The sequence below is a fragment of the Lepisma saccharinum genome, chromosome 4 (genome assembly GCF_977018435.1).
Source record: "Lepisma saccharinum chromosome 4, izLepSacc3.1, whole genome shotgun sequence".
Lineage (NCBI taxonomy): Eukaryota > Metazoa > Arthropoda > Insecta > Zygentoma > Lepismatidae > Lepisma > Lepisma saccharinum.
In genome coordinates this window covers 61,740,305-61,755,401 of record NC_139232.1, presented here as the reverse complement: position 1 = coordinate 61,755,401, position 15,097 = coordinate 61,740,305, and the positions used below count along the sequence as shown (strand labels likewise).

The 15,097-nt window shown below is 40.2% G+C and overlaps 1 protein-coding gene across 6 annotated transcripts in view; it reads right to left on the bottom strand.

Annotated features, from left to right (window-relative positions):
* LOC145986507 (dnaJ homolog subfamily C member 28) overlaps positions 1 to 15,097 on the bottom strand; it is a 70,347-nt gene that overhangs the window by 21,454 nt on the left and 33,796 nt on the right. For all 6 annotated transcript variants that reach the window (XM_083120593.1, XM_083120588.1, XM_083120587.1 and 3 more), the window contains exon 3: positions 14,384 to 14,515. In XM_083120593.1, coding sequence (XP_082976719.1) covers positions 14,384 to 14,515 — 132 coding nt within the window. The remainder of the gene's footprint in view (positions 1 to 14,383; positions 14,516 to 15,097) is intronic.

The window sequence follows — 15,097 nt, the reverse complement described above, 5'->3', positions numbered from 1 at the left end:
GCACCTAAGTTTTCTGGGAAGAAGTCTAAGTGACTGTGTAGATAATGAAGCTTTAGGGACATGTGACAACCCATTGCATGAAAGCTCAGTAGCAGTTCATCTACAAGTTCGGCATAATGTTCAGATTTTTAGTTTCCAAGGAAATTTGTTATAACATTCTTCAGTGCAACCCGCACTCTTTTCTCGTTTTCATGCAGGATTTCGTTGAATGTTGAATGTTTAATGAGTTTTCTAATCTGTGGTCCGACGAAGATTCCTTACTTTAACTTTACATCTGTGGCATGTGGAAATATTGTCTTTAGGTACTGGAAACCACCACCCTCTTTATCTAGTGCCTTCACAAACACCTTCATTAATCCTAATTTTATGCGTAATGGTGATAAGTACACACAAAATCGAATGAAACGCCCCTCCTTACGGTTGTGCAACCCGGAATTTTATATCATCTAGTTTCGCCAGGAAGAGCAGCTCGCAAGAAGCGTAGTGTTTCCAACTCTTGAATCTAGCCACAGATTCACGCGAACTGGTGGAGATCTTGCTTTCCTCTTGATTTGATTTCAAAGGACAACAAGTTTATTTTGAGAATGAATAATATCAAGTGTTATTAACCTTTCTGCTTGGGTTTTTTATTATTCTTTTACCACTTCCGAACGAATATGTGAAGATTTTTTTTTTTTCATTTTGCAATAACGCTTTCGGCATTTTTCCTTCAGAGTTATTCCTTTTGTTTTTAAATTTTTGGCGACATCTGATTTGGAAAAAGTTCTACGAAGTTTGTTTTAAGTGTAAATGCATCTGGACATACAGTGTAGAGTGGGATTCGAACAACAAATATGAGCTTCCGTCGCGAATCGAACCAGCACTCCTTTGATTATTTTTTCTTTCCACGTTTATTAAAATTTGCTTCCTTCAGCCTACTTCCGATTGTCGTATATTTCAATTCGTATTCCCGTTGTTTTTTTCATTTGCATTGTTCGAGCCGTGATAACTTTCTCTCTTAATCTGGTTATTCGAATACTTTTATACTTTTGTTTTTCTTTTCTCGATTTTCCCTTCACACTCATTACAGATTTCGGTATCGCGCTTTTCCATATTTTCAGTAATTTAATTCTCTTGTGTATAATTCCTTTGACTATTTAATTTGCCCTTAGTTCGAATCAAGAAAATATGTTAGGAAATGTTTCCCGTGTAAATCTTATTGTATGATGGTGTAAAATTGATGCCAGCTTTTTCTTGGGATAAGGGTTTTGAAAGTGCAAGGGTCTCATTTATTAACCATGATGGGAAGGGGGGGGGGGGCTGAGGGGTGCCAGAAACCTTCCAGACTGAATATGGCTAAAAGGAAAATTATAGATCGACCACAAGGGAAAAAATCCTTGGGACGAAAAGTCCCCGCGCAGATTTCCCTTCTTCCCTTCAGCTCGGACCATAAGGAAGCATGGTCCACTCTCCCCCGCTGCTCCTCGCGGGAGTACGGTGAACAGGAGTCGTGGGTCTGCACAGGTTGTTTTGCTTTTGATTCCACTCTTCCATCAGCAGGTGGGGTGCTGAGAAGGCTAAGCTATCTGCGAGCGAGGGGGAGCGGGTGAAGAGCAACACTGCCACAGCGAGTCGCTGTAAATGATTTCATCGTCTGTGCTGGGTGAAACCGGTTCTTGGTGCTCCTATACTTTTCCGATACATTTCTGCCAGCCTTTTTAGCGAAGCGAGGTCATATGTTCCAGATTCGAACTCTGGTCAGGCATGAACGTATCACTGAGTTTGTCCCGTCACAATTTTATAAATTGATAATCCATCCGTATTATCGCGATTAACTCAAGAGGCAGAAGAGTGATGTAAAATAACCGAAATAGAAATTGATGCATTTGTGCCTGCTGCTAGTGGAACGATGAAGTTAACTCTTTATAAATGATGAAATAGGTAGCCCTTGCGCTCAAATACACTTATACCTTGACCAAAAAAAAAAAAAACACCTACTCTTACTACATTTGGAATACAGCCAAGAGCGATGTAAGGCAATGCAATTACATTGTGAATGTTTCACATCCTGTAAAATCTTTCTTTTTCTCGTAGCGGGGGCAGGGGTTCATTCATTACAAATATCTAGGAAAGAATTTAGCAGCAATCCGTGATATACTTAAATATCATAACATGCTGCATAGCCAGGGTTCTTGGGTCCTAGCCTTTTCGTTGTTTCTTCAATCTTCATCAATTTCCCTGAAGCATCATTCATCCTCTGTCGCCATTGGCTATATGTAAAAGTTGACATAAAATGAGTAAATTTCGAAAAGAAAACTCAAGGATCTACTTTTCTCATAGCTCGCCAAACATGCACATTTCCGTATTTTATACTTTCAGCGCTATCATTATTCTTGGCAGGCAATGGAATTGAAGCAACTCTCACAATTAACGTAAACTACATGTCACTCAGGCATGACAATTCTCGCGGGCAAAGTGGATTTTTTTGGCACATGGTAGCGCAATAACTATCTTCTGGCCTCGTAGATTTAAATACGTACTTTTTATTCCAGTTGAGTGATTGACTCACAATTTCGCCATTGAAGGTTTGGATTGTATTTGGGTTATACGTATTGCGTTTTTGGTGCGGTAGGAAAAAGCAATCCCAAAAGTTTGCACTGAACAGAAAATTGTGTGCTTTCCCTCTCTCTCTCTCTTCCAACTCCGTTCCTATCTCTCACCCCACGTCCCCACTATTTAGGTAAACTGTTGTTAGAAACATATTTTCCGAAGAATATCCACATTGAAAATAATATTCCCCAATTGTTTTGATAGGGCATTTCTATTGCTCCGAACGAATTATTTCCGTAAGAGGACTAGGGCCTCCCCGATGGCGCAGTCGTAGAGTCGTCACATTTAAATCAAGGGGTCCCGGGTTCGATACCCGGTGGACGAACATAGTGGTTCGGAACCCACTATAAACTGTAGGTCCAGTCCCAATTAGCCTTTCTGTGCACAAAGTGAACTTAAAAAAACAACAATTCAATTCAATTCAATTGAATCATCTTATCAATATTTTTAAATCTGCATGCACCTGCTTAATTTAATAGATTATACATTTATATTCATTGCGGGAAGAAATGTGAGAGAAAACATTGCATTTTTTTCAGGGAATGCATGAGTCAATAATAATGTATATTTTACTGTATATACTCTTTTATATTGCATTGATTCAATAGTATCCTTATTTCCTAAAGCAAGCGTGAGTTTCTTTGCACACACCACGCAAGCCCTGCTTGACGTAAATATCAGATGCAGTAACTTCGCGGTTGCCTTTTGCCACCACGCTTTGGCTTTAATTCGAGCCCCGGTAGGTGCTTCGTTCGAGATACTGCAGCAGTTTTACTCGTATCTATGCCTTGAGCATGTCACTTGCAACGGAAACAATAAAATGAAACTTTCTGCACCGGAATGGGCGTGAAACTCTACATGCACCAATGATAAGTTGTTTTCAAGAGGCATGTGCAACGTGCAGCATGTTCCTTCGGTCCGAATGTTCCTTTACGATATCATTTCATCATGCCTTACACTTCGGAATTTACAAGAGAGAATATAGTCCGCATTTTTTTGTGCGGCGGATCTCCTGCACTTCAGATTGCTACGACCCTTGGTGTGGGCGATTCATGCGTCAGGCGTTGGATTCGGTGTTACGAAGAAGAAGGGGACCAAGGAATGAAGTCAAGACCCAACAAAGGCCGGCCGAGGAAGAGAACCAGGGAAGAAGATGCGGGCATCATTGAGATGAGCGAGGGCAATCCCTTCATGGCTGCAACGAAGATTCGCCAAGAGTTGAAACTGGAGTGCCATGCTGCAACAGTTCGGCACCCTCGAGCAGCAAAGAAAGAAGCAATGATGCATTTGCATCAAGAAACACGGATCAGTTTTGCTTTACAATATTTACCAGCTCCTCAAGAATTTTGGCAGAACGTAATTTTGAGCGACGAGAAAGTATTTTTGTCTGACGAAAATGGTCAGGTTTATATTTGGAGGCGCGACAACACTCGCTACGGCCCCGAGAACATTTCTACCCATGCTAGGAGTGGCAGGATATCTGTGGTGGTGTGGGGATGGATCAGTTCGTCTGGAGTAGATGGATTGGTGGAAGTGTCCTCGAGAATGAATTTGTCGCAGTTCTGGAAAACCACATGCTTCCCAGCATGCGGGAGAGACACCTTGAAGATGAGATTCCGCACGTGAGTTTCGATCAAGACAACAGCAGCGTTCATACATCGAAAGCGAACACCACCTGGTTTAATCAGCACCCAGGAATTTCAAGAGTAGATTGGCCAGCGAAGTCTCCCAATCGAAAACATTTGGGCGTTGATGGTGAGAGAGTGGGAACCTAGACAGCTGAGAACAATGGAAGCTGTACTGGCTCACGTGTTTGATGTTTGGGAGAGTTTAAGGAGAAGACCAAACATCTGCTCGTGCAATCCTTGCCTCGTCGACTAGATGCAGTGCTTGAATCCAACGGCGGGTACACAGTATTGAAACCCCGCACGGTTTAACCGATGTTCTTTGTTACATCACAGAACAAAACTAATTACACACATCTCCATATGCAACTTATGTTTCCAATTCCTTCTTATTGATACCTTGGTGCTCATGGTTACTTTTTCACACACTTGCGCCATTATATTATATTCTATAATATTAATATTCACATTATTGACAGATTTGATTCACATGAAATTCAAATGCGCAGCACACATGCACCCATTCCTAACACTTAACTGTTAGTTACATTACACCTATCACGTTGTCACAGTTCTAGATCAGTGGTGCCCAGGGGGAGGCGCAGACTGTGATGGAAATTTGACTGAGTAAACAGGGCACAAATTGAATTACGTTATCAATTAGCCATTGCTGTTATACAAATAGTAATTTGTAGATTGTCAGGGGAATTGTTACGGATAATAAGTAATATTGGTGGGGGGCGATATCCAACTCTTATATATTAGGCCTTAGATTGATAGGGAAATTATGGTGGGCGATTAATGAAGTTAGTGGTATTTTCAGGTTGCGGGATTGATAATTATTTTGGGGGGCAGGGAATCCCAACTCTTGTGTATTACTATTACGTCTTAGACTGCTTTTTTGGAGGGAGCAATATCAACAGGAAGTCTAAAATTGGCATGAGAATTTTGTTGGGAAGATTGAGTATTTAATTTGAGGTCGAGGGGAGGGGAATGAAGTTTTGATAAAGTGTTATGTCTTAGATTGCGAAGGGATTTCTGACGATTAAGAAATTGACAAAGGTCCGGGCGGGACTCGAACCCAGAACATTCGATGTCTGGATTGTTAGTCCATCACTAACCTCGCTTGGCCGCAGAGCCGTCTTTGGTGGCCAAGCGCGTTAAATGGTCCACTTCCGATACCACGAAATTTCCGGGTTCGAGCCACGGCTTCACTATTGGTTTCATGGTGTCAATGTAATCTAATCGTCACTCATCCTCATTAGCCGAAAGTGGCAGAAGAGCGACTTAACATAACAAAAGGTACAAAAACAACTTTAACACTCTAGTAATTTCTGATCAATAGATGCGTATTAGCTTTGATTGTTGACTCTTTAATGATAAGCTTACGATTATTATTGTTAATATGAATTGCCATCCATCAACAAAAGGACGGACAATCGATCATTTAATTCATGTCGTTTTTTTGGTATTTGTTGTCCCTTCGGATCAGCTTCGAAACCTAAGGAAATGATTAGATGTCTGTCTGAAGTTAGTGACAATGGTTCTTTAATTTCCCGTCGCTCTTTCAGCCGGCGCGTGAACCACCTTTATGGCAGTGATCATCTGTTGCCGTGTTTACCTACGAAGGAACTCGTGGCCAAACAACAAATTAGGCCTACCGCTTGGGCAAGAAGTGGCAACTTTACAAAGCCCTTCTCATCGAAGCAGCCAGCAGGGAAACAGGATTTTGTCAAAATAACCCTTCTGCTCTGTGAATGAAAACCGGTTCAAACAGCGTTTCGACTTAATTGGACATTATCCATTGTTTTTCTTTTTGATTGACTATATATTCTATCTATATATTTCGAGACATATCAAGATATCACCTCTTCTCTCATCTTCAGACGAACAATTTTTGCTGTGTCTGTAGTGTGATTGGAACTATGACAGTTCGTGATTTTTTCCAAATCCGGTCCGTTAAGCAACCAGTCTTAGATGCCCATTCGAAATCGACAGCTATAGAGCAAAATAAGTTTGAAGTGAAGAGTCTTATTGAATGAAACATAGCTCGACTCACCCTCATATTTGATTTTTTTTTTTTTTTTTTTTAGATAACTTGCGTTCACTTCGTATAGAAGGCACCACGAGACTGAAAATTCACACTATTTGGCATGGCAAATAGACCTTATTCCAGCTTCGCTGAAAGTTCGATGTATATAATAGTTGTCAGTCATTAAGTTCAACGCCCTCTGCGCGTGTGTTGTGATGGGTTACCGTGTTCCAATTTTGATTTAATTCCATTTCATGCTCAGAAAGGCTACCCGAAGTGGGACCTACAGTTGAAAGTTGGATCCGAACCACTAGGCAGTTGTGTCTCCACCAGGAATCGAACCTGCGACTCCGTGATTATACGGGGTTAATGCGTTCATGGCTTTACAGTTTCGTGAATTCAAGGAAACCAAGGTGAGAAAAATGTGAAGAAATATCTTCTACACGGAACTAACTATGTGTGTGTATGTATGTAAAACTTTCTAGCACATCCATTTTCCTACCTTCATTTTATCATCATTACGTTAAAATTTGCACCAGTGATTTTTCACTACGTTCTAGGTCACGTCACTTTGAGTCGTAAAGTATTGTCTGTAATTCAGTTTTAGTATAGTTTGTAGCCTCTCACCCAAGAATTTTTAAGGTGGGAGAAGGGAGGTGGGGCTCAACTTCTGGAAAAAAATAGTGCGAGTTCAATTGAGAATACGAAAATGGAGCGGAATGATTATATTGCTACAATATCTTCATGAAAGTAAAGCGTAAAATTAAACATGACTATCAGCATAACCGAAAGCATATAATGAGATGATTTATTAGTGTTACCAGGCTAAAGGTGTGGAGTGCGGCCTGTTGCCTCTTTCATTACGGAATTCCACATGTAAAAATTGTGGTCCCGGGTTCGATACCCGGTGGAGGGGGCACATAGTGGACTTAAAACACCAACTCAAACCAAAAACCAAATGTAAAAATTGATCAGCTCTTATTGCGATTAACCATTTTATGCTTAGACCAAATTCTGGCGTTTATATTTCAATTCACTTCCTCAACAAATCCTTTCTCGATTGACTAGATTTTAAGCGGAGCGTCATTCAGTTGTTTGTGAGTGTTCTTTTTGCAGAAGCAACAGCAGCTCGCTCGCACCCACAGTGCCCCGCCCACTCGACGAGACGCGTTGTCTGTGCAGTGCAGAACAGTGACAGTGTTGCCTCTCTATTCGATCTTTGTATTCTCTTTTGCCTGCCACTACACACACATTTCAGACAATTCTTCCCATACAACAAATGGAAAAGCAATCAGGCAACTGTTACATGGCTCTTTTCTAGATTTTGTATTAACACTTTCCACGGTCAAGATATGATAAGTTGGTTCTGTTTCGTATTCCCACAATTTGGCTTCGTGCAGTATGGGTTTATATTGCAAGCTAAAAAAAAAAACGTAGGCAAGTATTTTAACATTTTAATTTTCATCCGTTTCATGATTGTATGAAAGAATATGGTGGAAAAATACACTACACGAGACAATATCACTAATAATAATTGGCCGCCGCTTTGCCCGAGCGTGGTAAGCCGTCGGCTTTTGATCTCGCTGCCGAAATTCCCGGGTTCAAGTCCCGGCCTGGGTATGATTGTTTATGAGTGTTCCTTCATGAATTTTATCATACACTAATCCTCATCGTTGAGATTAGCCAAAAGTAAAGTAAAAAAAAAATAAAGATATTAGTAATAATAATAATATGAATCTAGCCCCCCATGGTTCCTTTATGACTGTCCTTTTATCAATTTCATCGAATCATCATTCATCCTCATTGTTGCGATTGCCAATAAATGGTAGAGAAGCTTCGAAAAATAAGATGTAAAATAATAACAGAATTTTCTCCGCAGAAGGAAAAATAAATGCTCCAGACAAAATGCAATTCAGGAAAAGAGTGTCCTGTAATGTGAGTCTGTAAACCAAATGTAACTCACGAATGAAGAAGTTTACGTGAAGGTTTAGTCTTCTACGAAGCAATACAGGCTTGGATGGCGCAGTGGTAGCGTCATCACCTTGTAATCAAGGGGTCACGGTGGAGGCACAAAGTGGTTCGGATCCCACTTTAAACTGTAGGTCCAGTTCCGATTAGTCATACTGTGCATTGTGGACTTAAAAACACCAAATCAACAACCAACCAACCAATACAGGGTTGGAAACACTACGGTTATAGGTTTGGAAACACTGCTCCTCTCGGGAACTACTCTACCAGGCGAAACTAGATGATATAAAATTCAGGGTTGCATAACCGTAAGGGGGGGGCGTTTCATTCGATTTTGTGTGTACACATTTTTTGGATCAACAAGAGGCATGTAACTAACACTTTTCTGTCCAGGAACCATCGACTTTCTTGTGGGCCAGTGTTTCACATGACAGCGTTTCTCTTTCGCCCTGCTATCCCATTCACACAGAAAACAACAGTGTTTTGTATATCCTGACTGCACTCTCAAAAGCAGACCAAGAACCTTAAAATCAGCACAAATGTGCCAAGGATGATCGGCATACTTCATTCTGTCAAGCAAGAGCTTCATATTTTGGTATGATTCTTTTATACCTACAGCATAGGCGACTGGAATAGCAGAGTGACTACTGTCATTGTGTAATAACACAGCTTTAAGCCTGAATTTCGAAGAATCAATAAATAAACGCCATTGATTCATGTCATACTCAATGTTTAATGCAGACATAAGTCCACCCACATCTGTAGAGTACACCAAACCTTCCTGACAGCTGAAAAAATTCACTAGATTACTTCCACGACAGCGATACATTGTTACTTTCGTGTCCTTTCCCAAAAGGTTTCAACCTTGTAGTCTGGAAACTGATAGTTCAGCCTGTGATTTGGATTGCAGATGGCAGATCTCTCACGAGATCATTTAGTTCTGATTGGCATATTATATGCGGTTCCTTTGCTTTCCCCACATACACAGGATCTTCACTTCTTTCACTTTTGGATTCACGTTCAGAATCACAGTCACTCAACGTCCAAGCATTTGGTGGCACAGGAACAGGTAACTCATTACAGTGTGGAACAGGTCTAATAGCAGAAGGTACACATGGATAGTTGATTGACTTGTTTGTTTTTGCGGTTATTCCACGAATGTTTGTTAAACAAAAATAACAGTCTGTGGTGTGGTCTTGTGGCTCACGCCACACCATTGGCATGGCAAATGGCATTGCCTTGTGTGTTCCGTTCAACCATCCCCGAATGTTCACAGCACAGGATTTACAACACACGTGCAGAGCTAATTTTTTATCCTGGTCCCCGACTTTGCAGGAAAAGTACAATTCATAAGCCATTTTCACAGCAGATGTCAGGTGAGTAACATTGGACTTAAGAGTCACTCTTCGACATATGTAACAGAACTTGTTTGGGTTTTTTACACAACTTCTTGGCATGATTTACAGTAAAGATACATCAAACACATATAATGTCAGAACCGGAGATACTTGTCACATCCGAACAGGAATATCTAACAGTCACACCCTAGCAACAAACTGAAATCTTTGTGCTGCAAGTCCAGCTTTCAGTACCTTCTGAGCAGTACATTAACACTGTGTGAACTCATACAAGAGTTCTCGGAACAGACAAACACCCAGAACAACACACAAACACACTCTCAATAATGTACCACCTGCTACTGATACGGATTTTCACGCAGTGTTGCAACTCCAGAAGGGAAAGTGTTGCCACCTTGAAAGAGGGAAATTTCGTATGTTAAAAATCCCTTTTTTCCCATTTGCGGGAAAATGGAGGCTGATACAAACAAATGCACTAGTGCTCCTACATCAGGGTACCAAGGGGTATTATGGTCACTACATATCATCCAGGAAAGAAAAGCTTTGTTACATAGTGTTATCAGTACAATATAAAAAAATCTTTTATAAAATACCTAAAAGTACTTACGTTGGTGAGTATATGATTTCCATGAAACTACGTTTCGGGATGTAACTACTCCCTTCATCAGGTAGATAGGCTATGCCAATTTAATTATACCATTGGCTGCATCAAACAAGACATGGATCAAGATGTATGGTAAAAATGGATTGACACAGCCAATGGTATAATTAAATTGGCATAAACTATCTACCTGATGAAGGGAGTAGTTATATCCCGAAACGTAGTTTCATGGAAATCATATACTCACCAACGTAAGTACTTTTAGGTATTTTATAAAAGATTTTTTATATTGTACTGATAATTTATACTACGTGAGTAAGTCGCACCTGCATCAATATGAATATGGAGTTTACATCTAGGTGACAGTAATGGGATTTACCTTTCAAAATGATTTGATTTTTGTTATTTAGAGTCAGTTTTCTTCCACAATGAGAATGAGTGATGGGATGAAATTGACAAAGGGGCACTCACAAAGAACACCCATGCCCGGTCCGGGAATTCGAACCTGGAATCTCTCGAGTTGTATCATGCTGTGCTAACCACTCCACCATGGAGATCAGTCTTTTCAAGATGCCGCCTCGGTGGCACCGTACATTGTCGTCCTGGAAAATGCCATCCCCATGTGTGTAGAAGTGTTGCATTGTGGGATGTAAGTGGTCCCCTAACACCTCCCGATACACAATGGATGCCACATGGTAGGTCCATACACACCAATGGTCCCAGTCCATGCCTTGTTGGCACCACAAATGCACAAGCCCATCACAGTGGTGTAGCAAACCATGATTCATTGAACCAGCACACCCTTTTCCAATCGTCCACGGTCCAATCAGCGTGCTCGTGGGCCCAAGCGAGATGAAGTCGGCAGTGACGCTTCGTGAGGAGTGGGTGACAAGTGGGTCATCTGAAGTGGAACTTCATGCATGCCAGTATGCACCGCACAGTTGCGTGGGATATGGGTGTTGTGCATCCACTATTGTATAGGTCACATAATTCCCGGACGCTGATGGTGCGTTCAGCTGTCATGAGCCATTTGACTCTATGCTCCCCCACGGTGTCACCTTCACCCATGCAAATCTGCCTCTTGTTGAATGTTGCCCCTTTTTCTTGCCACTCTTTATACACCTTCACTACACTGGAAGGGGAGCATCCGACAAGTGTCGCTGTCTGGGTTATTGACGCACCTGATGCTCAGGTCCCCAAAATTATGCCCTTTTGGAACGACATTAAATCCTGACCACTTCCTATTTTAAAGTGTGCTGTTCGACTAACATGTAGCGTTGTGTCTATACATTCACCACGACACTTCCAGTCGGGGTGGTCATGTGATCAGAGCAGCTGCTGGGCTGTTCCTTGTTGTTGGAGGGATGGTTGCAATTCAGTGAGCACTCAGTGTAGATACGCATGCTATGCCTATATACAGGATGACCTGTAATTAGATGTATTCCCTGAAAGGTGTTAAAGTAGAGACAATTTGCAATAAATTTGACCATATAATACCTCGTCCGAAAAGTAGTAGTTTTCGAAATAATCATTTTTTTTTATTACAATTTTCCACACAATAATACGAATTGAGAAAAACAACTCATTGTATGGCAGTTATTTCAGCTTTTTCTGATAGCTAACAAATAAGTACTTTGTTGAAAAAAAAAGAAGTTTTTCTCAAATAACAATCACATGTAAGTAACGGGTGGGTCTAAACTTAAAGAGTGGTGATAAAAAAAATGCACTCTTAGTTTACTTGGCAACGTATTAATAACAAAAATGGTATGACACGAAGTGTACAAATTACTTAAATTACTTCCTTGTGTCATCAGTTATCCAACAAGCTACAAGAAATAATACTTCATTCATTTTCATGTTAATTTCCTTAGAAGCACGCTATCTGGGCCACTGTTACTCACGCTTTGGTTGTTACATCATATGCCCCCTTAAGGACAATACTTGTCTTATCACGTAAACAACTGATGAAAATGTGAATCATGCAGCTCACTAGATGGCAGTGAAATGACGCTCACTAGATGGCAGTACCTAAGAGCCTATCTCAGGTTGAAAATGGCTGATCTACATAAATCTACTTTGAGTAGCCTCGCAACGAAATCAATAATTAATAGAATAGGTGTTAATGTTGTTATTGTCCTGTTCAACACAATGGATGCATTCGACCATGAAGAATACGCTGATATTTTGTACTGTTCCGGGCTTTGTGATGGTGACGCAGCTGCAGCACGAAGAGAATACGAGCGTGGTTTCCCTAATTGCCGTTTACCAGACGGCATCCGGGAAACCGGTTTGGTTCGACGACGGCAAGGCGATGCAGGCAGACCTCGCGAGTTTGCTCCTGAAGCGGAGAAGGAAATACTGGAGTGTTTTCAACTTCGACAAGAGTTGTGGCCAAGCAACTTGGCACGTGTCAGTGGAAAGTGTGGTTGCATATGGCACAGCTTTATCCATACCACTATACACCCATGCATGCTCTGGAGGAGGGAGACCCTGCCAGGAGGATGGATTTTTGTCATTTTCTAATAAACGCTGATCTCTAAGATCCAGATTACCTCAGCAAGATTTTATGGATGGACGAATCAAAGATTGACCAGAACGGTGTAACCAATTTCCACAATGCACATTATTGGGCACCAAAGGGCGAGAACCCGAAAAAAGTCAAAGAAAAGGCCAGTCAGAGGAGATTCTCATTGAATGTATGGATGGGCATCAACAGCAATCATTTGATTGGGTCATTTTTTCTGCCCCAAATCTTAAATGGCATCACTTTTGAACATTTTTTCAGGAGCGAGATGGCAATGTTGTTGGAGGATGTGCCTCTAGCCACAAGACATGATTTACAAGCATGATGGCTGCCCAGCTCACTTCTGCCTGGGCGTGCAACAGTGACTGGATGAAAATTACCCAAATAAATGAATTGGCCGAGGTGGCCTGATTCCCTGGTCAGCTCAATCCCCCGATTTGATGCCTTGCGACTTCTACATTTGGGGTCACATGAAAGACTTAAGTTTACAAGACACCGGAAAACTCGCAAGAAGAGCTCAGGGAGAGGATCTTAACAGCTGCTCAACACATCAAGGACACCATTACACCACGAGTTACGAGAACAAATGTCCGTAAAAATCTGCGTGCCTGCATTTGTAATGGAGTGCCCACTTTGAGCAAGACATGTAATGTTTTTTAATTGTAATGTTCATTGAAAATGAATGAAGTATTATTTCTTGTACACAAATATGAATTGAGTCTGAGTTTGAGTTGGTGTTTTAAGTCCACTTTATGCACGGTAAGGCTAATCGGGACTGGACCTACAGTTTAAAGTGGAATCCGAACCACTATGTGCCTCCACCGAGTATTGAACCCGGGACTCCTACAAATGTGAATGTTAGCAACATATGTACTTTGTTGGATACCTGATGACACAAGGAAGTAATTTGTATGCTTCGTGTCATACCATTTTTGTTATTAATACGTTGCCAAGTAAACTAAAAGTGCATTTTTTATCACCACTTCTAAGTTTAGACCCACCCATTACTTACATGTGATTGTTATTTGGGACAAACTTTTTTCAACGAACCACTTATTTGTTAGCTATCAGAAAATGCTGAAATAAGTGCCATAAAATGAGCTGTTTTTTCTCAATTCATATTTTATGTGGAAAATTGTAATTTAAAAAAAAACAATGAAAATTTGATTATCTCTAAAACTACTACTTTTCAGACGAGGTACCATATGGTCAAATTTATTGCAAATTGCCTCTACTTTAATCCCTTTCAGGGAATACATCTAATTACAGGTCACCCTGTATATATTATAAAATAATATTCCTATTGACCCTCACAATATTAATCTTACTTTCATAGAATAGTACTAATAGAGTTATCATTTAATCTGTATCATCCTTGATATATATGAAAATGAAATTCATAAATGAGCATTTTAGGAGTAAAACTTCATGACCCACGCTCCATTCAAAATTGTATTGGCATTGAATTCATTAGCTGCACAATAGTGCATAAAGTTCATTCAGTAGTCTGTTTAGTACAAAAATACAGAAACATCTGGGTAACCCTAAGCCACAACACAGCAGGCAGACTTTCACTTATGTTCTTTTTTTCTTTTTATCCAGACTATTGTGGATTTTCAAGTTTTACTCCCAAGCTCACTCAGATTATCAGGTGCAAATATTAACAAAAAGCAAAATTAACGTCACCTGTTGAAATCTATCAGCATCAGCTTCATTTGATCCACTGTCAGGGTGGTATCTCTTCACCAGTTGCAAAAATGTACTTCTCAGCTGTTCTTGATCACACCCAATGGGCAATTCTAAAGTTTTGTAGCATTTCTGTAAAGGCAAAACATATTTATATCTATATGTTTCAATCACAATTTAGGAAATGTAGATAATGCATGCATGAATTTACACTTTAAAAATATAAAGAAGCTATTATTTTTGCACAAAACAGGGAGATAATATCCTTGCTTGAGCAACATTTGAATAATTTTGATCTTTTCAAATCCAACTTTGAACTGTAGGTCCAGTACCAATTAGCCTATCATTGCATAAAGTGGTCTTAAAACAAACTGACATTTGTCACATAAAAATCTTGCCAAAAATCTTCAGTGTTGACCACAATGCACGTCAAAAATATTAATCTCTCTGTTTATATACTTGTAAAATTGTACTCCATGGGAGGCAAAAAGTAAAATATACCTCTGCTCTTAGATAAAAGCAAGACAAAGTGATTTTAACTCTGTTCTCTATTCAGACAAAAATGTTCGTTTTAGTGTATTTTTTACATAAGTGAATTCAACTGTGTGTAGCTTCTTGTATACCAGTCGTAAAAATATGAAATATCTTGAGACTGAAACTTGTTTATGTGGAAATATCTCAGTCATATACGATGTTGCTTTCATCTGTGGAACA